General features: G+C 52.7%; 1 protein-coding gene across 1 annotated transcript; it reads right to left on the bottom strand.

Moving 5' to 3' along the window:
• Positions 1-405: 405 nt before the first annotated feature.
• ENDOU (endonuclease, poly(U) specific) lies at positions 406-15,944 on the bottom strand. Its single transcript, XM_042948296.1, has 10 exons — positions 15,890-15,944; positions 10,831-10,953; positions 8,461-8,529; positions 7,749-7,883; positions 7,077-7,248; positions 6,475-6,674; positions 3,383-3,496; positions 2,668-2,774; positions 1,788-1,930; positions 406-620 (listed from the first exon to the last, which is right to left on the bottom strand). The coding sequence occupies exons 1-10, from the start codon at positions 15,942-15,944 to the stop codon at positions 500-502; spliced, it is 1,239 nt and encodes a 412-aa protein (XP_042804230.1). The 3' UTR covers positions 406-499.
• Positions 15,945-24,157: the final 8,213 nt, after the last annotated feature.

The following is a 24,157-nucleotide window of genomic DNA, read 5'->3' on the forward strand; positions in this document are numbered from 1 at the left end:
CAGAGTCCTTTGAGGCCCCGACATAGGGCTGAACTTCAGTTTGCAAAGCTGTGTACGATAACAGCTGTTACAGTGACCTTAAATTTTTATCTGCTGTTCTTCTTAAGAACAATTGAAAACACCTTCACGGTGACGATACCGTCAGGTTTGCCCTCTCACCAACCCCCCCAAAAAGGAAAGGGGGAAAACTCCTTCCCTTTACATTCAAAGGAAACATGAGGCCTAGAGACGTCAAGGACTTGTCTCCACCAGGGCAAAAGGCTATGGAGGGCTCCCATCTTCTCTGTCTGGACTCTATTTCCAAAATGCTACAGCACAAAGATTTGACAGTTTCTCTGCATTTTTCTTACTTGTTTCTTTTCCCTCTTTCCCGTAAGGGCATTTTTAGACTTGGGAATCCCCCCTCCAGTCTTCCCCATCCTCCTCCAGCCCAGAGCAGATAGCACCTGAGTCTTGCAAGAGCTCCCACTGTCCTCATGCCCCTGTCTGGCTCCAAGCTCTATTGGGTGGAAGATACCACATAGGCTGTGGCGATGTATTTCTTGCCATTTCCATAGGTGGACTTGTCCCACGTATAGGTCTGGATGGCCAAGGGGTATCCACCCAGGCTTAACTGGCACCTGTGGGGAAAGACGGCCAAGTCAGAGGGGCCCATCACATCTCTCCGCACCCATCCCCTGCCTAGGAAGATCAAGCCCGACCCATGCAGAAGGGCTCCACCCGGACTTGAACAGCCTTTAAGAGACCTGCCACAGCTTTATTTCAGCCACTACCTCCAGCACAAGCAGCCCTTCAAAATCTGTGCCTTATTTTCTATCTTCTTAAAGAACACTGCTCCTCATCTCCTCCAGAACAGTATTATTCTAAAATCTCAGACTCTAGGGCTGAGCCCCCCAGAAATGAAATGTCTTGTTAGGGTTTTAGAAGTAGTAGGACCCCAAATCCTCAAATGTTGGAATGCATGGGGCCCCGTGGTTTCTAGCTATACTCTCTGGGATGTCAGGTTCCCACTAGGAGCCTTGGGTGCCAAAGAGAGAGGCTCAGGGTGCCAGGGCAGCTCCATTTTCTCACTGTTTTATTTTTTTTAATGTTTATTTTTAAGAGAGAGAGAGAGAGAGAGAGAGAGCAGGGGAGGGGCAGAGAGAGAGGGAGACAACGAATCCAAAGCAGGCTCCAGGCTCCGAGCTGTCACCACAGAGCCCGACACGGGGCCCTAATCCACAAGCCTTGAGATCCTGACCTGAGCCAAAGTCAGACACTTAACCGACTGAGCCACCCAGGCGCCCCTCACTGTTTTATATAGGAAGGTTCTGCATAAGATTTCACGTGGTGGTTCTGCTGCTAAGGTAAAGTTTGGCAACCACCAGTCTTTTTTTTTTTTTTTAATGTTGATTTATTTATTTTGAGAGAGAGCACGCATGTGCATTAGCAGGTAGGGGCAAAGAGAGAGAGAGAGAGAGAGAGAGAGAGAGAGAGAGAATCCTAAGCAGGCTGCTCGCTGTCAGTGCAGAGCCTAATGTGGGGCTCAATCCCACGAATCGTGAGATCATGACCTGAGCTGAAATCAGATGCTTAACCGACTGAGCCACTCAGGTGTCCCTGGCAACCACCAGTCTTGTCTAACAACTCCATTTCACAAGTGAGAAAACCGAGGTCCAGAAGGGTGATTTGTCGGAGCCACAGAGTCACAGAACCCAGCTCTCCCGACGGTCCTGGCTGAGGATGACTGGCTGAGGATGACGTGTGGCCCCAGCCTGCTCCCCGGGCCTGGCCGGCCCAGTACTTACACTTTGCCAGGCCTGGCAATGAAGCACAGGGAGTAGAGCGCAAACTCAAACTCAGGGCTGCTGCCGATGAAGGCTGAGCCCACTTCCTTGTAGTAGCCGTCCCAGTTGAACTGCATGGCTAACACGTCGGGGTAAGAATCCCACTGTGGAGAGTAGCAGAGAGGGCCTGGTGAATACCGCAGAGTGGGGTCTGACAGAGACGTGGCAAACGATAGCAGCCGGCCAAGATTTGGCGATGGCCCGTCTGAGTTTTCTGGGGAGGCTGGCTTCTTCACGTCGACCAAGGAGACAGTCTGGCCCGCTAAGGTGTCGGCACCCTCCGTCTGGAGCTGCCAGTGTGCATCTCCCAGGGAGGCCAGAGCCAACATTCCTGTGACTGACAGCCGGAGCTCTGTTTCTTGTGGCCATTACGTGTGGAGGAGGACAATGTATTGCCCCCAAATTATTTCCTGGCACAGGGCAGCAAAGATTTCTTTTTTATAAAATGTAAGGGGTTGAACTCAGACTAGCCAGGCTGAAACTTCCAGCCAAGGCCACCTTCTAAGGAAATTCAGGCAGGGGGTAATGGCACATCTTTGAGAGCGGTCTTCCCCGCCCTGAGAATCCTCCCCTCCCCTCAGCCTCGCATCCAGAGATGGTGCTGTCTGCCTCCTGCCCTCTGCAGTCTGGAGCCTTCAGTGTTTAGAAGGGAATCTCGGGGTCCCAGCTGCCTAAACGTGCTCTCTAGCAGATAAGGAAGTCATATTCACAATCCCCACTAGGTGGCCAACGAGAGTCACGGTGAGAGGCAAGTCTGGCTATTTGGAGTGCAGAGTGAGGGCAGGAAGTCTGACTACTCATAAGGCTTCTTCAGCTCTTGGGGTCATCACTCAGTACTCACAGGGCCGTCATAGATGTGACTGTAATAGTCAACCAGGCCCTCCTTCTCTTGCATGTAGAAGCGGATCCAGTTATGGAAGCCAGTGACTTTGCCTTTTTTGACTTCACCTATAATAAAGAGTTCAAGGTGGGTGATCTGGGCCTCCCCTCCAACCCCTACGGCCCCTCCCATGCCGAGGCTGTCCCCCTTCTTCAGGCTTTGGCTTGTAGCATGCACACCTGCTCAGTCCCTTGCCCTGACTTCCCAGCATCCCACACATCCCTAACTCTCACCTAGGAAAGCCTCCCCCCCCAACCCTTTCAGCTCAAGCTCTTGGGAGGATTCCTCCTCCTGGCTGGCCCTGGTGATCAATCTGGATACTCCTCTCAGCCATTTCCCCAGGAGCAAGCCAAACCTGGTGGGAGTTTCATGGGGTGGGACAGTGGGGAGAAAGCCCATGGCCCTCTTGGAAAGCAGAGGACCATCCAGAGGTAGACGGTCATACCCCCCAAACACATCTCCCTTCCTATGTGTGCCCTTGGGGAGCCCCAGTATCTGGTCTCCTTTCCTCTCCAGATACTCCAGAAGAGACCGTTCTTCAAAAACGGCTCCTCAGACGTGTCCCTCCCCGTTAGCTGGCTTGGCTGCCGATTCATCAGTGCCCAATGCCGCCCTACTCCTGAGGGAAGCTCTCTTCATTCCTCCAACTGTTTCTTTCCAAGCAGAACAATCTCACCTGAGAAGACATGTTCAAAGCCACTTGAGTCTTCCTCTCCATTGCCTCTTGAGTAGAGCCCAAACCACATGTTCTTCAAGTCACCGACAAACTCTTGTTCCGAGCTGTAGCGGTCTGCGGAGAGGAACACGGAGGACTCAGGAGAGGAGAAGGTGGGACCAGGTCCTGGGAAGCAGGGAAGGGTCGCCTGCTCCAGCACATCAAGAGACACACAGGTTCAACCATCAAATATGTATTCAGTTGTGTATTCAATAACTATCCACAGTGCCTCTGTTCTGTGCCAAGCCAGATAAAGGCTGAGGATCCAGCAGGGAAAGGCAAGGACAAGATCCTTGCCTTCATGGTTTCCGTTCCAGTGAAGAGACAAATATTAAACAATATGATAGAAAATAAGTGCCATAAAGAAAATAAAGCAGAGCATCCCATGATGACTGGAGGTGGGGTGGGGGTAGGGGGCTCTTCTAGAAAAGAAGGTCAGAAAGGCTTCTCAGAGAAGGTAGCACTAATCAGAGACCTGAAGGAGTCAGCCATGTGAAACCAGGGGGAGAGATTCTTCCACGTAGAGGGAGCAGCAGGTACAAGGCTCTAAGATGACTTGGGCTTCGTGTTCAGAGCGAAGAAAAAGTCAGTGTGGCCGGAGCATAGTGGGCTGCAGGGGAGAGTGGTAGGAGAGGCAGTCTGAGAGGTAGGCAGCAGCCCCCCACACAAGCCATGGCAAGAAAGCTGGGTGTCACCAAAAAGTAATTGTACAAAAATATTTTAGACGTACCAAGTACGTTCTATGTGCCTGAAATGTTTTAAGTGCTTTCAGTCCGCACACTGACGGTTCACATAAGGTTGATACTAATTATCCCCAATTTAGAAATGAGGAAATCGAGGCAGATCTAGGCTATGTAACTCACACAAGATCACGCAGTTAATGACCGGTAAATATGGCCCGTGAGCTCACGCGATCGTTACCTACGGCAACTGGTCTCTCGACTCTTTCATAGCTTCTGAGAGGACAAAGAGCCACCAAAAGTTTTTAAGCAGGGAAATTATGCGATAGCTTTGTTTTCAAAGGCTCACTCTGGGGGCGCCTGGGTGGCTCAGTCGGTTGAGCGGCCGACTTCGGCTCAGGTCATGATCTCGCAGTCCTTGGGTTCGAGCCCCGTGTTGGGCTCTGTGCTGACAGCTCGGAGCCTGGAGCCTGTTTCGGATTCTGTGTCTCCCTCTGTCTCTGACCCTCCCCTGTTCATGCTCTGTCTCTCTCTCTGTCTCAAAAATAGATAAATGTTAAAAAAAAAAAAAAAAAAGGCTCACTCTGGCAGTATATGTAAAAAGCCAGCAGGGACACCAGTTTTGAGGCTAACGCCTTGTCCAGGTCTGAAACCGCAGTGACAGCCATGGAGGAGGGGTGAGAAGCAGGGAGGTAGATCTTGAAGGAGGATGTGCTGGACATTACTGATGGGGCAGTTGGAGGTGAGGAGCTGTGAAGCAAAGAGAAGAACTGAATATAATTCCCGGGGTTTGGGCCTGAGCATTGGGATAAGCTGTGGTGTCACTGATGGGATGGCGCAGCCCGAGGAAGGAGGTCTGGAAGAAGAGGTGGGAAGCGTGAGTTCTCTCCCCACTAAGTTCTGAGTAGATGCCATGAGAGCCACGTGAGACGTCAGAGAGGCAGCGGGGAAAAGTTGGGGCTGGAGCTCTAATTTAGGGAGCCATCAGATATCGACTGCCTGCCGCCCAGAATTGTGTGCTGGAGGCTACCAAAGAGGTACCAGACATCTTCCCTCCTTTCAAGGACTTAAAGCACAGCCAGAAAACAAGAAACAATACACATGAAATAAGACAATGGTTTCACCATCTGAAGGGCTACCACTTACCCGGTGCTCGGCTTTCCCCTCGGTGCTTTACATGCATTAATCTGCCGAGACCCCATTTCACAGATAAGGCTCAAACAGGGAAGATCATTTGCCCGACAAGTGGCACGGTCTCTCCGGCCCAAGGCGATTTGGGGCTACCCCACCACCCCCCCACCGCAAACCCTTGACCTCTGAGGAGATGCTGAAAGCCAGCAGTGAGCTGGGGCAGGTGCAGCTTCAGCAGTGTGGGATGTGAGCTAGACCTGGAAGGACGGTCTGGATTTGGACAGGGAGAGAGGTGAGGACAGGATAAGTAGTGGAACAGGCTGGCCCCAGTATCGAATCCCTGGGTCCCAGAGAACTCGCAACTTCCCTCATGGTCTCAGACAGGTCACCTAGCCCGTGTGAGCCTCCGCTTCTCTCCTCTGACAAGCTGGAGGGCTGCCTTGACCTCCAAGACTCTCTCCTGTGTTTACTGCAGAGGAGCACCAGGGGGCAGTGCCGGCTCGCGCCCTCTTCACAGGGATTACTTGTGTGTCACCGGCTTTACCTAAAAATGCGTGTCACTCACTCTTAAGGGAAGGTGGGCAGGTGGAATGCAGAGGCTCTGAGGCAGGGGAAAGACCTGGACAGAGCTGCCCACGAGGCAGAGCCCGGCTGCCTGGAGTTCACGAGAGGCATCTGCACGACCCTAACAAACACAACCCCATGCCAAAAAGTCCTGCGGCTCAAACCTTTTTTTGGTCTGATTCAAATGTGTCCCTGTCTGGAGCCGCTCCAAACAGAACCCCTCCTGGGAGAACGTCCCTCTCTGAACTTTTGGTGATTTTCTGTTGCTGTTTCTGTTGTGAAAAAGGAGGGAGGAGAATCAGGGACCCTATGTGCCCCAGAAAGTGGCGCTGCCCCTGGGAGCGGCTGCGGTGGGGTGGAGTGGGGTGACTCCCCATCCTGCAGAGACTCTGAGACTGAAGCAGTGAGTGGCGGGGATAAATGAGGCAGCTAAGGGTAGATCAAAAAGAGAGGCGACCTCCAAGCCAGACAGAGGCCTTCTTCAGCCCCCCAGGGCCACGGTCTGTCCTGGGCTCCTCGCTGGCCCCTTCCCTGCCCCTCGCAGGCATCCACTGGCCACTACAAGGTCCCCACCTGCTCTCTTCGCCTCCCCACCATGGAGCCCCAGGGCTGGCAGGCTCTCCTGCAGACACCCTCGTCCTCAGCACCGCCTCCTGGGGCCCGGGGAGGCTCACTCACTCTGGTGATGGAGGAAGGCATAGAGTTCCTTCATGACTGCCGTCTTCATGACCTCTCTGAGGAAGGCATCCTGCTCGGCCAGCTGCTGGGCACTGAAGTGCTCCCCACGGCCCGTGGCCCGCTGGTAGTTGTTGAGGAGGTTGATGAAGGCGGCATAGGTCGGCTTGGAAAACAGCTTCTCGTTGACATATGTGAAGAGCCTGGGGAAGGCAGAGGGAGGCTCAGTGAGAGGCCGAACATGGAGCAAAAAACCCCCCACGGGAACTGCCAGACAGGCCAGGGCAGGCAGGGGAGGGTTGGGTTGGGGAGCAGAGCGGGGACTCGAGATGCTCTCCAAGGGTGTACGTGAGGTCACTCTTTTCGTCCCCTTCAGCTCTTGGAAGGTCAGTTCTATTATCGGCCCAATCACAGCAACCCTCCCAACGGGACACCCACAGTCCCTCAAGACGACTTTATTTGTCTCTGGAGACCTTTTTTTTTTTTTCCTCAACCTTTGATCCTTCCTGCCTTGAGGAGAGAAGAACAGGGGCAGGGAAGGAAGCAAAGCCGGGGTGGGAGCAGGTAGGGGGGACTTTGCTGGAAGAGGAGTGACGAGAACTCACGGCTCTGGGCAGCAGTCCACTTGGTCTCTGGTCTCCGAGGGCGAGATGCGGTTTTGGCTGTTAATAATGACATCTTCCTTCTGGGCTTTGTTGGTGTCTGCCCTGTAGATCTTCTCAGAGATGCTCTGCAGCTCCTCCTTGGTTATGGCGTCACTGCTGTAGGAGAAGCCCTCTAGAAGGAATTCGTGAGGGGTATCTCAGCCCAAGGCAGGCCCGGGGGCGGGGGCAGCGATCTGCGTGCCCCCTCTCTTGGGCAACTTCCAGAAGCCGGCGGCCAGGGAGACAGGCCGCATGGGTCACCCTCGTGGTTGGAGGGCAGGGGCCTGGGGCCCAAAGGATACTTAAAATCAGCTCGTGGCCTTGCCCACAGAATGTCCACACAGTGTCCACACCGCCCCCTCCTCTAGGGAGGTTCTCAAACTTGGGCATGCACCAGAATCCCCTGGAAGGCTTGCTAAAACAGGTCAGGGGGCCCCACCCCCAGAGTTTCTGACAGTGGGTCTGGGGGAAGCGCCAGAGTTTGCATTTCTAATAAATCCTCAGGTGTTCCTGCTGCTGCAGGGTTCCCCCTGCACAACTACCAGGGGGAACAGTAGTGTTCCCCCTGGACAACTACTGCTCTGGAGAGTTCCTCCGTCTCTGGGGCTGTGCTAAAGGGAGCAGGAGACTGACCGTGGCCACACAGGCTCTCGAAATCCTTGCAGCAGTTCCCAAACTCTGGGCAGCGGGCATCACAGTGGCATGGTTGGTGCCTGTCGAAGGCCTCCTGGCAGCGGTCCCGGCAGGAGCTGGGCGCCGAGTACAAGTCTGAGAAAACAGGGGAGGGCGGGTGTGTGTGTGTGTGTGTGTGTGTGTGTGTGTGTGTGTGTGTCTGTGTCTGTGTGTGCGTGCGTGCGTGCGTGTGTGTGTGTGTGTGTGTGTGTGTGTGTGTGTACGCGGCAGACCACTAGAGGGCGCCCCTCCATCCGATGGCCAGTTCGCCCTCTCCAACCCCCCAGCCTCGCCCTCGCCCTCGTGCACTCCTATTCCAGATCTCCAGGGAAGGAAAACAAACAAGCTAAGTTGGTGCACACCCTTCGCAGTCCGGAAGCCCTTTCAGAGAGGCCGAACTCTACTTTCTGGCCTGTTGTTTTTATAATCTTCCCACTCTAAAAATAAAATCTCTTCCCCCTTCCCTCTGTAGGCCTCAGACTCCCTTCCTGCCTACAGCCCAGGCTGCGGAGGCCAGCCCTCTCACCACCTCCAGGTGCTGGGTTGGGGTGGGGGGTGTCCATCTGGCTTAGACCTGGGCCTGTGGCCACCGGGATGGCTGACCCCTCCTTGTCACCCTTTCATGTCCCCACTCCTCTGGCCTGAGGGCCCTGCTTTAGGAAGGCCAACTTACGGCTCGATGGGGCCTCTGTCTCTTCCTCCAGCTCCAGGAATGGCTCTGGCTCATTGGGGTCCTCTTCCACTATAGGTCAGAGAAAGAAAGTCACCAACCACCCCCGTGGGGTCCCTTCCCTTTATCTCGGTTCTCAGATCCCCCAACCTCAGGGACAAGCAGTGCAGCGGCAGAGAATACAAAACAGGGGCTGAGGCGCAGGGGGTAAGGCCCACATGAAGAAGGAGACAGACTGAAAATGGCTGCAGACTGTATAAAAAGCGAAAGGAATCTCCGCAGGGGACAACTCTTGCTTGCCACGTTAGCATTCAGGTATTCGGCGGGATCGGCTGAAACGGGAGATCTATTTGTATTTGTTCATCTGTGTAAAGGGGAGGGGTGGCAGAGGTGGTGCCTTCTGGACTGAAAACTCTGATTTTCTTATGACTTTTCTTTAGTCTAAGTTGGTAGATGGACAGGCTTGACATTCTCCAAATGACAAGGCCCTCACTCACTTAGAACATCCCTTACCTGTAACAACTCCCCGTCAGAGTCAAGGGTGAACTCCACCCAGGCCCTCCAGGACCGAGAACTGTTTGCTGAGATACCAACTTCCCTTCTTTCTTTACAACACTTGGCAGTGGCCACAGAGACTGTCTGGGGGGAGGGCGTGTACAGAAAAGCACGTTCTTAATGCTGCCCTATTCCCTGGCCTGCAGGCTGTGTGACTGCAGCCCCGCTCTGGGCAGAGCAGGGTGGGCGGAGTGGGGGGTGGGGAGGAGGAGGAAGGCTACTCCTGGGGACTCTGAGCTCCTCTCCCAGGCGCTAATTTGCCCCGAAGAAGCAACACTATTACAAAGCACTTCAGAATCTGTTAGTGAGCTTTCTGGAGAGTGTTGTGTTATTACCATCAGAACCGCGGGTCGGCTGATTCATTCAGCCAACCGATATCTTCTGATCACTTACTTTGCGCCAGGCTGCATGTTCTAAGTGCTGACAATCCGCAGGGTTCTCGACGCAGCCAATGTTATGCTAAATGGACTTTCAAGGGCTGATTTAGAGTCTGGAGCGTGAGCATCGTCTATATTTTTTTTTTTCTGTGGGGAAAGGATTCTGCGTTGCAAATCAGAGACTTGGAGATGGACTGGCTCCAAAGCTAAGTATTGTCTCTGCTGTGAAATGCCAGCCCGATGGTCCAAGGTGAACGGGCTCTCCTGTGTCTCCTGAATAGGGCACAAGGCAGGGGAAAGGGGCAGGCTCTGATTCTGGCAGTGAGCTCCGGACCTGGGTTTCCCTACCTGGGCCTGATCAGCAGAACTTCTGCTGGTGGTGTTTTTGTGTAAATTGAACGAGGGTTCCTTCAGGGTGGAAGCAGCTCGGTGAACACATGGCCAGGTCAGCAGATACCAGAATTTACTTCGGGAAAATTAGGAAAAGGTACTCCTTCCTCTCAGCAGACCGAGCTCTTCATCAGGGCACATGGCTCAGCAAGAAGGGTATCGATTCAATTTTGGTCCAGCTTGCCTTCTCAGCCAGGTGGCCTTGTGCAGTGCACAACCTGCACAACCGTATGCGGTGGTCTTGCTGGCCATTACCTACCATTGGCTTCAGTGATCACGTTTACCAAACTGAGAAGCAGGGCACATGGTTTGGCAGTGAACTTAGCAAGGCTTTGTGTCACAAAGCAGAAGACCATTTATCTGGTGCTCTACAACATTGGAGGCACCCAAGCGGGGGAATTATTCAAAATTCTTTTGTCAAACGATTCCTTTAAAACTATGTTGTTAGCATAGCAGAGAAACAATTGGCTTTTGAGGGTGGTGCGTGTCCCGTTCAATCGCTAGGCAGGGAATGACAGATTGGAGATGTTGCAGCCACTGGGTCCACTCATTATAGGACAAGTAGAGTGAGTCACAACAGTACTGTGACGCGCGCAGTCTTCCCGGTGGCTTGAACATCGGGAGGTTCGATGCCATTATTACACTTCTGCGATTTAACGTGTTGAATAACAACTGGTAACGTAATTCACACTATATTAACGTTTGCTCTCATTTTGTTGTTGGGGGAATTACTTAAACTTCTGAGATAGGACTGTTAATCCTGACAGTTCAGACATATACTCCAGGTAAATGCCATCTATTTTCCTTTACGTTGGGGTTTTACAATGGGGACGTCCTAAAATACCTGGGACGAATAGTGGCCAAATCCCTGACCCTTGCTCTGTGCCTCAGTGTCCCCATTCGGGCCCTTTGAGCCCTGTCATCAGTCTTGAACCCCGCGATGAACCGCTGGATGCCCAAGCCAGCGTCCCTTCAGGCAGGCTGGGCATGCGCCTGGACTTGGCCTGGCGTGCTGTGCCTCCCAGAGCCCTCACTCCTCAAGGAGCCTCACCGGTACACAGATGGTCATAGTCTTCACAGCAATCCCCGTGCCGGGGACACCGGCGGTCACACTGGCAAGCAGCATCCCGGTTAAATTTCTCATTACAGCGAGACGCACATGACTCCATTTTTCCTGTGGACAGTGAAGGTCACAAACTCAGTGCTGTGAGGCTCCTATTCTCCTCATCCAGGTGCCCCCTGCAGTAGGGTTTGCAGATGGGGAAGCAGGGAAGATCATTGCTATCTGCAAGGGAGAGATACACGCGTAGCCTCCCGAGCATGACATAAGCCTCGTCCTCACCGCCTTCCACCCACTGTGTATTGCAGGGCTCGTAACACAGATGAGGCTGACAAACTCAAGTGCCTATTGAGACCAGACCGCTAGTAGAAGCATGTAAAGAAGCAGGGGTGGGGCGGGCGGTAGGAAGAGGTGGGGACCGTGACAAACTTGGCAGGGATGCTCTGCCTGAAATCGGCAGCCACTCTCAGCTCCAGTCACTTGCTGCCATGTCGGGACGTAGGCTCGGTGTTGCCCGAGCCTCTAGTTTTTCAAGAGAAGCCTTCATTTTTAGGTGAAATTTCCCGATTTAAAAAAAAAAAAGAAAAAAGGCAGACCAAAGAAAGAGGTCCGTGGGCTGGTGGTGACTCACAGGCCACCCTTCACCGGTCATGCGGACAAAGGCGAGTCACTGCTGCCCCAGGGATCCCACCTGCTCTCTCCCCTCTGCCACCCCCTTCCTCTCATCCCGCCCCTTTTATGTCTTCTGCTGCTTTGTTCTTTGCTCCCCTTCCTCCGGTCTTCCCCACACCCTGTTTCCCCCTGGGTCCCAGCTTTCTGTTTCTGCTAGCCTTTGGAATGCGTTTGAATTAGTTCATGCTGGGGGTGGGGGGGTACGAGGAGGGTACGGGTGAGATCTGGGTTCTGGAATAGGCTCTGTGATGGAACCGCAGGGCACATCGCTAGCTCCGGCCAGATGACTTTTGCAGAAGCAAATTTTCAGTCACGAAGGGCGTGAGACAAAAAAGTCTTGAAAGCAATGGCACAAACCCACTACCACTCCTAAAGACGCAAGCCCCACCAGGGTTACAGCTGGCCTTGGGGGCCCCTTCCTTCCACTTTGAGCTTTAAGGGTAATTACAGAGTCTCTGTTTCCACTTGAGGTTCCTGAGGTTTGGATTTAGCGAAGGCTGGGCTTGGGGGCCAGGCTGTGGGCTACGGAGGAGGTCAAGATCAGAGTCAGAGTGACTATTAGCATCGGAATTTGAATGAACTCGGAAACGGAAACCTCACTTGGGCCAGAGTTGGGATTAGGCTAGGTTGTGACGAAGAGCTACCACCGGGATTTGGGCTGGAGTTACATTTGTTGATAAAAGTAACAATTTTGTCTCCACGTTTGGGTGAGGAATGTGGGGGATGGGTTTAAGACACTTCAGGGTCCACGAATGTGTCAGGATCAGGAGAAGGGAAACTATCCCAGTTTTGCCTCAGATTAGATGTGGGGTTTGGTTCCGGTTGTGACTGCACACAGGTACGGTGTCTCAAGCCTGGAGTGGGTGGGAGGTGGGAGGTGAATATTAGGGATATGGATTCAGTTACCGGTTTGGGGTCCGGGAGGCAGGTTTATCCTGTGCTTATGAGGGGGGAATAGCAGGGAGGTTGAGAAACCGGACCCGGTGCCCAAACGACAGGGAGCTGGAATTCTGGTTCTTTGGCTTTCCAGCTACAAGATCTCGGGCAAGTTATTTGACCATCTGTGCCTCAGTTTCCCTATCTGTGAAGGGGTCATAACGATGGAGACCATCTCATAGAATATTTATAAGAATGAAATGGGTGGATACCGGTAAAGCACTGGACAGCACATGACACGTAGTGGCCGCGTGTGTTCGATAAATGCACAGTGACAATATTCCATGCCCACCTTCAACGTGGCAAGTGTTCAGACAGGCTGAAGCAGTCTTCCCTGTCGACATACGTAATCTAGCTGACTCCCTCCCCGGGTTTCAGCTGGGCCATCCCTTGGACTGGGGTGTCGGTGCATTTATGTTGCTGATGGTGACGTCATTGCTGTGAGCCTGTGTTCTTTACCTCAAAGAGGTGTCAGGTCAAGGTTAACCAGATCCTGAGGCAGCCTCAAGTTGCGCACAGGGCCTCCAATGTGGCCAGGAAGGCAGGCCTTTGATCCGATGGACTGTCCTTAAAAACAACCAGGCCCGGGGCACCTGGGTGGCTCAGTCGGTTGAGCGGCCGACTTCGGCTCAGGTCGTGATCTCGCGGTCCGTGAGTTCGAGCCCCGCGTCGGGCTCTGTGCTGATGGCTCGGAGCCTGGAGCCTGTTTCAGATTCTGTGTCTCCCTCTCTCTGACCCTCCCCCGTTCATGCTCTGTCTCTCTCTGTCTCAAAAATAAATAAACGTTAAAAAAAAAAATTTAAAAAAACAACCAGGCCCAAGGCCACTGGTCCCTTGGGGCTCAGGGGAAGTCCTCTTGAATCTAAATGATGCTCCCTTGGAGCCCCAATGCAGAGATCTTAAGGAGAAATTTTTAGGCCAGGAGGAAGGCTTGGTCAGCTGCCCGCTCGGTCAGCCTGGCAGTACACCCAGAATCCAAAGGGAGAAAATCCAGACAAATCAGGGCAACATTTACAATGGGCCAGATCAGCAGAGTCCAAGGAGAGAATTCACTTCTTTCCAGCAGCTGGCACCAGTTGAGAAGGCCCCAAGTGAATGGTCTGTTCTGGGGAGCTCAGAACACCCCCCACTGGCCCTGGCTGCGGGGACTTTTTCATCTCTGTTCAAGAACTTTGTCCCCAGTAAGAACCCCCTTCCAGGGGTTCCCTGTAAACTCGGTCTTCTTCCAGATGACCTGGGGATTTGAGGGGGGAGAGGGGGAGGTAGGAGGGACTTTTCCTCGTAGGCGCCTTGCTGTGCTGTCCTGGGGACACTCAGTGGACTAGTCACCCTGAGTCCTCACTCCAGCATCCCCGCCCTGTGCCTCCGGGCCACACAAGGCTCTTTGTGTGCCTCACCCACTGGTCAGGTGCAGTCACTGCTTCAGCAACCATCTGTCCCTTGCCCTTCTGCCTCATCTCTCCGAGCCTCTGCCTTTCTTCGTTTTGGCCTTTTCTATCTCAGGTTTTCCCTCCATCCCCCTCTCCTCCTCTCCCATGAAATGTTAAATTTCTGTGCACTCTTCAAGACTTCAATATGCCAGAATGCCCCCTCCCTATCCATGCTGCCCACCAAGTGAGTCTGGTCCCAAGCCTGAATGTCCCTATTATATTAGGCCCTCTGATGATTGGGGCATCCTACATCCATGCCTGTCCAGGAGCGCCAGATGCTGTTTCCCTGGAGACCTAGTCAACCAAGAAGATTCATTTCTAGGACCAGCTTCCTGCCTCAGTTCACTTGAAACAACCAAGGTCCTGAGGCCGGCAGTGACTCCTTCATCCGATTCACATTCTTGAATCTCAGTTCTGAGATGTTGGAACCGGGAGAGACAAGAGCAGAGCCTCTTCCCTCCCACCTTAGGAAAGAAGGCATCGCCCACTGGCCCCTCCTCACCTCCCCTTCCACCCCACGGCCAGATCAGATCACCATCCCAGACTCAGGGGTCCACCTGCACTTCAGAAGCCACTGTTGCCTCTGCCCTCAGGGGTGTCCGTCCGGGGACCAAATGTCTCAAGCCGCTCTCCTCTCCTGAGACTGGGATGTGCCAACCCAGCGGCCACTCCTTCACGCTAAGCTAAAAGGTCTCATGCCCTCCCTTATTGGCTGTCCACCACCCAGGGCCCAGACAGAGCTGACTCCCAGCTGTTCTGCTGTGGGTGCCAGAGTAGAGGCAGTCCGTCCCGGTGCAGGGAGCCTGGGAATAGCTTTCTCCTCCAAACCTTTTCCGTTTTGGCATCCCGCTAGGGGTCTCCTTAGACATAACCTGACTGGAAAGGACTCCAAGAGGGAGTTTTTCCCAGGAATATTTATAAGCATAATCACAACCAAAACCCCAGTTCATTGGAGGCACCTGGGTGGCTCAGCCAGTTCAGCCACCGACTTCGGCTCAGGTCATGATCTCACGGTTCGTGAATTCCAGCCCCAGCATCAGGCTCTGTGCTGACAGCTCAGAGCCTGGAGCCTGCTTTGGATTCTGTGTCTCCCTCCCTCTCTCTCTGCCCCTCCCCTGCTCTCTCTTTCTCTCTTTCTAAAATAAATAAACATTAAAATTTTCTTTAAAACCCAGTTCATTGAGATCTCACTCCGCGTAAGGTACTTCTTATACATTATCTTAATCCTTACAACAACCCTATATAGGAACAACCTGGGTTGGGTGGGATGGATATCAAGCTCTGATTCTTTCTTCTCTGGCAGGGGAGAATTCCCCACACACCTCTCAGCTCGGCCCCCCCCCTTGGCACTCGTTCCTACTCACCCATTAACCATCAGTTAACACATCGGCATCAGCATTTTGCACAGCTACCAGGCAGGAAGCCGCCGGTCCCACCTCCGGCACCGCTTAGTAACTGCAGGCGGGACCCTTCTCTGTGCTCTGGTCCCTCTGACACTGGGTCAAAGAGCCATTCCTCTGCCCGCTTGTACAGCTGGGAGAGCACATGGCCCACCTCCTGGTCAGGGGCTTTTCCAGTGCCCCCCCCCCCCCACTCCCAGACAACATCACCCAACCCCAGGCAGTGGAGCCAGTGACCAAAGGCAACCAGGCCACTCAAACCCAGCAAGCCCCAGCCCCAGCCCCAGCCTTATACCACATAGTGAGCCCGCAGAAAAAACCTTGGTGAGATCACAAGTCAGGTTGGACTAAGAGATGTTTGGAGCTGGTCTTCCAAAGAGTCAAGAAGGAGCATCCATGACATTAGTCCATCAGCCCTGCAGCCCCCTTTACACAGTCCCCTTCACCCCAGAGATCACTCCTATACTCCAACACGGACAGGTCTAAGATGCTCCATGGCTGTAGAACAGAGCTGACCCTCTCTTGTCCCACTACCCTCACTTTCTACCAAGTTCCCTACCTCTCTGCTTCTCTAGGCAGGACGCTTTTCACCCCCACCAGATAACGACTTACCAGCCCAGGCCAGGCTGCAGAGCATGGCCACTATCAAGGGCATGCAGGCCCTCATGGTGCCCGGTTGGAGGCCAAAAGGGGACTGGCTGTTGGACTTTCACTAGAGTCAAGGTGAACGTCACAGCTCTCAAATGAGCCTTATTTCCCAGGCTGATCCTTTTAAAGGCATCGGAACTTGTGGATCTGGTACCTCCAGATCCTTCCAGGAAGAAAAAAGGGAGGGAGGGACCCTAGATGGACAGGAGGTGGAGAGGGGGTGGGGCCCTGCAGCTGTTTGAAGCCAGAGGGAAGGTGACTAAGCAGGCGGGGTAATTCCAGATGTTTAGAACAGGTAATGCTAGCTGTTTGTAGCCAGAAAAATAGGTCATGCAAACAGGCACAGCAAGATGGATCTAGTTGGGGGGGGGGGGGGTTCCTCTGTCCAAATTGGGAGCACTGATAGGCTTATCTTTGGGTGATGCCCTCCAAACACCGACCCACCTGCAAGCCACAGGCCTGACTTTCCAAGGAGCTACAGCCTCGCTTCATCTTTAAGTTCCTGGGGTTTAATATGAGGAACATAGAAAGGTGGTCATTACAGGTCTGAAAAACAGTAAGTGCTCAGGCAAGCGTGGAGGGCAGCAGAAGGAGAGATATAGGAGGTGTGGGTCGGGAAGAGGGGCTGCCCTTGTTAACATCAAGCCACACAGAGCTCAGTCACCCCAGCAATAGTGTGCAAATGGTCTCTAACTCTTGCTGAGTCAGCAGCTCAGGTTTTACATGTTCCAGGTTCTCACAGCTTCCCGATTTACGGTCATCCAGGCCAGGGATGGGCAAGAGGCCTTAGAGGGAGCCAGAGGGCCCACCCTTCCTCTCCTGGGGGCCCAGCAGCCTGCTCCCTGCATCCCTTACTTACACTCGTCTTCCCAAGGACCCTCCCCAGAGAGATGAGGCTTCTCAGCATCCTTGCTCCCCAAGTCCAAGAGCAGAAGTGCAGGAACTTGGGGCTGCCAGATTTTCCCTCCTATTGAAGGTAAAATCTGGTAAAACGCCCTGTTCCAGAAAGAACGCCGCATGGAGATTCTGCCCTCTCAATAGAAGAAAACTCTCGAATGAAAAGGCACAATTGATGAACGATTGAGACTACTCTATAGTGACTTTTTGCCAAGGGTGAACTAGGAGGGCGTGTCCCCCTCAGCCAGTGTGCTTGAAATGTGAGACACTTCCCCTCTCTGACCTCAGTCTCCCCATCTCTGAAATGACAGGGTTGGACCTGACAATCCCTTCCAAGTTCATTTCGGGGCTTCCCGCCCCGGGCCCTGGTTAGGGACGGTCTTCCACCTGTGCCGTGTGGAGAAGAGGCCACAGGTGGGGTCTCCGGGGTGCAGGGGACAGCCTGCAGCAAGCCACCTCGCGAGGGACTCACAGCAGAAGCACAGCTGACGAGTCCGCCTGGCCCTCTCCTGGAGGGGGGAGGCCAGTGGAAGGAGTAGGAGCAGAAAGGCTGCTCGGCCTGCCTGAGTTTCGTCTGCACAAGCCGAGAGCAGGCAGCGACCCCTGCCAGCCAAAACCCGTGGCCTCTGGGGGTGGGCAGCACAGGCCCAGATCTCAGACTCTAGTTAGTTTAGGGAAGAAAGGAGACTATCACTGGCTGGGCCAGGAGAATGACGCCTCGGAATTCGGGGTGGACGGTGCCTTCAAGGGCCCGGCCAGGTGAACCCTGGCTAAGGCCAGGCTATCAAGCCCTGCTGGTGTGGCCCTACTGTCCTGCTGACCTGCCTGTGGGACAGAGCTTCTGGGGCAGGAGCTCCTCCCTCCAACAGGGGAAGTGTAGGCCAGGAGCAAGGCTGGGAGCCAGGGACGGTTGAGACTGACCCCATAGAGCCAGAGGGCACATCAGAGGACCCGGCTCTTTCAGACCCAGGTCCCCTAGCAAGAACTACAACGCCAACGTTGAGGACAACTGTTAACACCGATGAAGCATGTGTCACGTGTCACACACGAAGCCCCCTGTGCACCCTCTCCTTTACTCTCCCTGCAACCCTTAACGGTATCGTTGTTATCCTCACTCACCGATGAGGAAACTGAGGCCCAGAATGGTTGGGAGCCACAGTCGGGAGCACATCGGTGAGCTATGCAGTGGGGCTTCCCACCAGAGGCCATCCTAAGGGGCACTGATGTCCCGTTGTCTTGCAAAACGCATCAACAGCCACTTAATCGCGTCTGGGTTGCTATGCAAGGGGGTCTGCACTCAGACTCAGTGGCAACTAAAGTATGGTGTTGCAAGCCCTTACGTGATCCTGAGAGGCTATCCCACCTCCACCTGAATGCCTCTGTGCCTCTCGGGGCTGCTCATCCCCACTCCCCGGGTCAGATCCCCAAACCCCAGGACTCTACAACCCAAGACGCGCTGACATGGCCACAAGTATAGGACAGGAGGAAAAAAGTCCACCCGCCAAGGTATGAACACACATCTGTACGTTCACACGAAGACGCCTCCTAGATAAACTTAGATGCATGTACGTATGTACGTAGAGACGAACGCATTAAATGGTATTGCAGACAGCAGCTGGTCTAGACAGAAACCTCTGCTGTTCCTCTTTCTGAGTTCTCTCACCGGCTGGGTCTTCACGTGGGCTTTCCACCCTTGATCGAAAGCTCTTGCCGTGGGGCCAGCCAGCAAGGTGGGAGGCCCAGGAGGCTGCATTCTGGTGACAGAGGGCAGGGAGGGGGTGGGGAGAGGTGCGCGGGAGATGGTGCGCCCGTGATGAGAGCACCAACGTGGGGGGCCTCCTCTCCATCAGGAAGTGAGGATTGCGTGCCACTGTGGAAGGTTTAGAGGGCGAAGCCACCTGGGCAAGGATCAGGAGGCAGGCGGGCTGTCAGCAGTGTGAGCAATGAGCATTCCATCAGCAAGTATTTACTGAGCGCTCACCGTGTGCCTGGTGCTATGCCGTTTACTGGATGGGCAGGATTCAGGCTGGGCTGGAAAGCTGTTCTTAGAACCTTGGTTTCTAAGTGGGACAGAGGACAGAGATGGCCCAGCGTTAGACTGCTGATTGAAGTAGACCCCACGCGTCTCTGGGCCACCAAGTTGGTTCGGGTGGGGGGGGGGGTCTCAGAACCAACAGGCTATGGGAGGGACTGACCCAGGCCAGCCTACCCACCATCCTTGTCCTCTGTGAAACCGAGGCTGGGTCACTTCAGCACAAGACCAGAACAGGAAGGGCCCTGCAGCTGGCCCAGCGCAGGTGAGACCTAGTCACCTCCCTAGGGGACCCCTGGCACCTAAAGGAGCTAGATCTCCAGCCTCCATGACACTGTGGCCTGGAAGTACCCAGGGTCGAGACCCAAGACAGTCACCCACATCCGGTCGCTTGTGAACCACCCTAATCTGTAGTTATGCCTTACTGAATGTGTTTTAGAACCGCTCCATGTGTGTTTTTCTTTCGCATGGGTTCGTATGTTGTGTGCCACCATTGGATTTCCAGGCATTTCTTTTTAGGTTCGTGGGCAGCCCTGATATTCAGCATCACACTCGCCACCTGCCCCGGATGCATTAGTCAGACACGCCACCCGGGCCATTTGTCAGAGTCCCAGGCTGTGCGTCTGGTTCTGCTGGCCAAACCCCAAGCCTGTAGTGCCCTCCCCGCTACTGTCCCTGGCCTACTCACCTCCCATCCCGGGACAAACCCACCCTTCCACACAGCCTGACTTCAGCCCTCCTGCCAGGGTAACCCCTCCTGCCTGTGAACTCAGCTCCTGATATTTGTCCTGGGCACGTCTGGCATATCACCATGCCTCTAGTGTTATTGCTGATGTGGTGTCGGTTAACCCCTGCCCTGCCATTTAACTTTTCATCCATACAGGTTGTTTCTTCAGCTCACCTCTGAAATTCTTTGTGACAGGGAGTCTGCCTTCTGGATCCCCTCTACCACTTTGTATTGTCATTGAATGTGTCTTCAGTAACCATGTTAACATGTGCAAGGGACCAAGAAGGAAGGAAAGAAGGAAGGAAGGAAGGAAGGAAGGAAGGAAGGAAGGAACCGAGCCTTCCAGCCCCACTTGTTATAAAGGCTTGATGGAAGATAATGAGCAACACAGAGAGCAGACGGATCCCTGTCTGAGGCTTGGAGGCTCCTGAGTATGCACAAGGTGGGCAGCTTATGGGCAGTGGGTAGAAATGGGGTGTAGGCATTCACTGGGTAGTTACATTTTCGTAGCAAACACACCATTTTTGGCATTATTGCACATTTGTTTGGAACTAATGGAAACTTAGGGGCATCTAACCCCCCAAGCCACCCCTTAGCACCACCACTGCAGGGATCAGACAGGACCCGGGATTCCAGCAGCTTCCGAACCCACGACGTAACAGATAACTCAACTTAAACTGCTTTTTAGGATCCCAAAGTAACCATCTGCCTACATCTTATGCCAGCTGTGCTGATGTTGGTTTTACCCTGCCCAATAGTGTTCATGAAATAAAATTTCTATTTCGTGTCCTCAAACCTCAGTAGTCTGGGGGAGGGTCTGGAGGCACAGACAGGAACAAAGAGAAGCGGATGAGACAGGCAGACAGAGATAAGGAGGTTCAGAGAGTTGGCAAGGGAGTGAGCAAGGGCAAGGGCAAGACAGAGGAGACGGGAGCAGCCAAGCAGGAGCCAGGCACTGGCACGAGGCCCCTCACTGGCCTCTTGCCCTAGGTGTGTTGGCACAGCTGGCCGTTCCGCCCTCACAAAGACGACGTTGGGACTGACGGGAGTGGTTCCTACCCATGGTGTGAAGATCCACAATCTGTCAAAAGTATCATAATTAGTGTCTAAGGTAGTTAGCTTATGGGCACTTCCCCTCTCTTAGCCTTTGTTCATTCACTTGACCTTGCTGAGCAAAGTGGATGAGAGGGCAGGGAGCTCCGCTGCCAAAGGGGGAGGGAGACCATGGACAAAGCACACTGCAAGCTGTGATTGGGGGAGCAGAACACAATGCAGAGACCGCTGGTTCAAAAGCCAAGCCGCCTGGGTTCGAATCCCAGCTCTGCCACTCGCCAGCTGTACCAGCCTGGCTGGATTTCCTGACCTCTCTGTGCCTTGGTTTCTCCCCATAACTGTAAAATAGAGAAAGTAGGAGTGCCTGACAAGGATTTTGCGAAGATTGAATGAGTTAATCCTTGCGAAGCCCTTAGAAGAGTGCCTGACACATAGCAACAGCAGGTTAAGTGTGTGTTTAAAAAAAAAAAAAAAAGACACATAGATCAATGGAACAGAACAGAGAGCCCAGAAATAAACCCACACATCTATGGTCAATTAATCTACAACAAAGGAGGCAGGAATAGGCAACGGGGAAAAGACCATCTCCTCAATAAATGGTGCTGGGAAAACTGGACAGCTACATGTAAAAGAATAAAATAGGACCACTGTCTTCCACCATACACAGAAATAAATTCAAAATGGATTAAGGATCTAAATGTGAGAGCTAAAACCATAAAATTCCTAGAAAAACAAAACATGGGCAGTAATCTCTCTGACATCAGACATAGGAACGTTTTCCCAGATATGTCTCCTGAGGCAAAAAAACAAAAGCAAAATGCAACTATTAGGACTACACCAAAATAAAAGGCTTTTGCGTGGCAAAGGAAACCACTGGAGATGTTTGTAAATGATATGCCTGACAAAGGGTTAATATCCAAAATATATAAAGAACTTACACAACTCAACATCGTAAAAACAACCCAGTTAAAATATGGGCAGAGCTTGAATAGACATCTTTCCAAAGAAGACATAAGAATGGCCAACAGATGCATGAAAAGAGGCTCCACATCACTCATCATCAGCGAAATGCAAATGAAAACCACAATGAGATATCATCTCACACCAGTCAGAATGGCTAGACTCAAAATGACAAGAAATAACAAGCGTTAGTGAAGATTGCGGAGAGAAGGGACCCTTCATACACTGTAGGAATACAAACTAGTACAGTCAGTATAGAAAACGGTATGGAGGTTCCTCTAAATTTTAAAAACAGATTTACCAGGTGATCCAGTAATTCCACTACTGGGTATTTACCCAAAGAAAACAGAAACTAACTCAAATAGGTATAAGGACCCCCATGTTTATTGCAGCATTGTTGACAATAGTCAACATACAGAAGCAACATAAGCATCCACTGATAGATGGATGAATAAAGAAGTGGTGTGTGTGTGTGTGTGTGTGTGTGTGTGTGTATTATATACATCATATATACATAATGGAATATTATTCAGCCATAAAAAATAGTGAAATCCTGCCGTTAGCAACAACATGGATGAATCTAGAAAGTGTTATGCTAAGTGAAGTAAGTCAGAGAAAGAAAGACAAATATCATATGATTTCACTCATATGTGGAATTTAAGAAACAAAACAAATGAACAAACCAACGAAAACGAGACAAAAAACGACAGAGAACAAACCGATGGTTACCAGAGGGGAGATGGGTGGGGGGGACGGGTGAAACAGGTGACAGGAGTTAAGAGTACACTTATCATGATGAGCACTGAGTAATGTACAGAACTGCTGAATCATTCTATTGTACACTTGAAACTAATAGAACACTGTAGATTAATTATACTTCAATTAAAAAATGCAGGGCCACAAAAGATCTAATTTAGATAGGATGGTTAGGGACGCCTCTGTGAAAAAATAACATTTAAGACAGACATAAAGCATGAGAAAGTGCCAGTTTTCCTAACCTAAACTCTCCATCATGTGATGTCTTTTTAGAATTCCATGAACAAATTTGTATTTTAAAAATGTAATGCGCTTTTGAGTATTTTCAAGTTTGGGAGAATGACTTCAATGAATCACACCATCGAGCTCACCTGGTTTGATTGCCAAAGGGGATGGCTTATTTTCTGGGCATGGGGCTTGCAGCCCCATGACATGATCTGGGGGAAGCTAGGAGCATCAGGCGGGAACAAATCCATGGCTCTGTGATCTCTTTGATGATATTCCCAGCAGCTGCCCAGCACAGAAGTCAAGAACCAAGAGAAGAAGAGAGATCGAGAAGGCCGACCTCCTCCGTGAGCCACCAGAGTCCACGTGGGACCCGCAAGCTCCTGTTCTGCATGGGTTGCCCCTGCAGGACCGGCCCCAGCAAAGCCGAGCAGGTGAAGCCGGCCACCTGCCTCGCCCTGGGGTGCCCTGCGCTACCCAAGTGATACTCTGGGCCTTGCCCCTCGCCCAGTGTCATAAAAACTCCCCTACTGCCTTGCCTCAGGGCTCTTCCTTTCTAGTTCTCCCTTGAAGTGACCATTAGAAGGATTAGAATCGTGACCATTAGACCATTAGAATCTTCCCAAGTTATGTATCTACACAACAGGGGCCTTCTACAGACAACCAGAGCTCAGGCAGGCTGCAGGAGGCAATATTTAGGGGTAGGGGACTCTCTGAAAATCCTTCTAATAAAATTGCTCGCAGCTGACACTCCGTCCTGGCTGGAGGCCACCACTGGGAAGATGCTCGGAGAGTCGCAGCTTTATGACCAAGAGGGGTCGCTGCCCCCTCATCTCCCGTTGCCTTGCACAGCCTAAGTCAAGACACTGAGAGTGGGAATACAACCCAAACCCTTCTAGTCAATATCCCTGTTTATAAATCGGGAAAGCAAGGGAGAGAGAGGAAGGGACTTGCCCAAGGCCACGTGGCCGCTGAGGCCTAGGCCCCTCTGGCTCCACTCGCTGCCACCCACAGAGGGCTGCCCTGACACCCACCTGTGCTGCCTTGCGCTCTGGTTTACAGGGCACCTTTCTGGAAGGCAGAGTAAGCTAAAAATGCCTTGCTGTCATGACCCCAGCAAAAAGTCACCCTCTCTCCACCCGTCTGGTGGCTACAGTCCCCTTGGTGCCAGGAAAGCCTGCATTCTCATCCATTCAGCAACCCAGCAACTGCTCCTGCTGCCCACACCTCACACCCCAGCCAGACAACTGAGGCCTTGAGTTCTCCCCAAGGGCTGAGAACATGTCGGGCAGAGTCAGATGAGGCCCTATACATAGGGCTCCTTCACCCAGCGTCCACGCTGGTCAAAGTCTAAACATATACAAGCAACTAGAATCCCACACCTTCCCTTAAAAAGTGGATCTGAGCTCTGGACGCAGCTTTCCTCTTCTTCTGGGAGTCACTGGGCCCATGTTCCTTCCACAGCGTTCCACCTACCACCAGCAGCATCCCTTCTGGCCCCAGCGGGGCCACCTGCTCCAGGAAGGCCCCAGGCATGACTAACAAGATGCTCTGAGAGCACAGCTGAGTCAGACTCAGCCTC

Source organism: Panthera leo, chromosome B4 (assembly GCF_018350215.1).
Source record: "Panthera leo isolate Ple1 chromosome B4, P.leo_Ple1_pat1.1, whole genome shotgun sequence".
Classification (NCBI taxonomy): domain Eukaryota; kingdom Metazoa; phylum Chordata; class Mammalia; order Carnivora; family Felidae; genus Panthera; species Panthera leo.

Coding starts and splice junctions, on each gene's coding strand:
- ENDOU (XM_042948296.1), bottom strand. CDS start 15,944: ATGAGGGCCTGCATGCCCTTGATAGTGGCCATGCTCTGCAGCCTGGCC. Junction 7,884..8,460: donor GACAGAGGCCCCATCGAGCC/GTAAGTTGGCCT, acceptor CTGTTTTCTCAG/ACTTGTACTCGGCGCCCAGC. Junction 2,775..3,382: donor CTTTGAACATGTCTTCTCAG/GTGAGATTGTTC, acceptor TCTTTATTATAG/GTGAAGTCAAAAAAGGCAAA.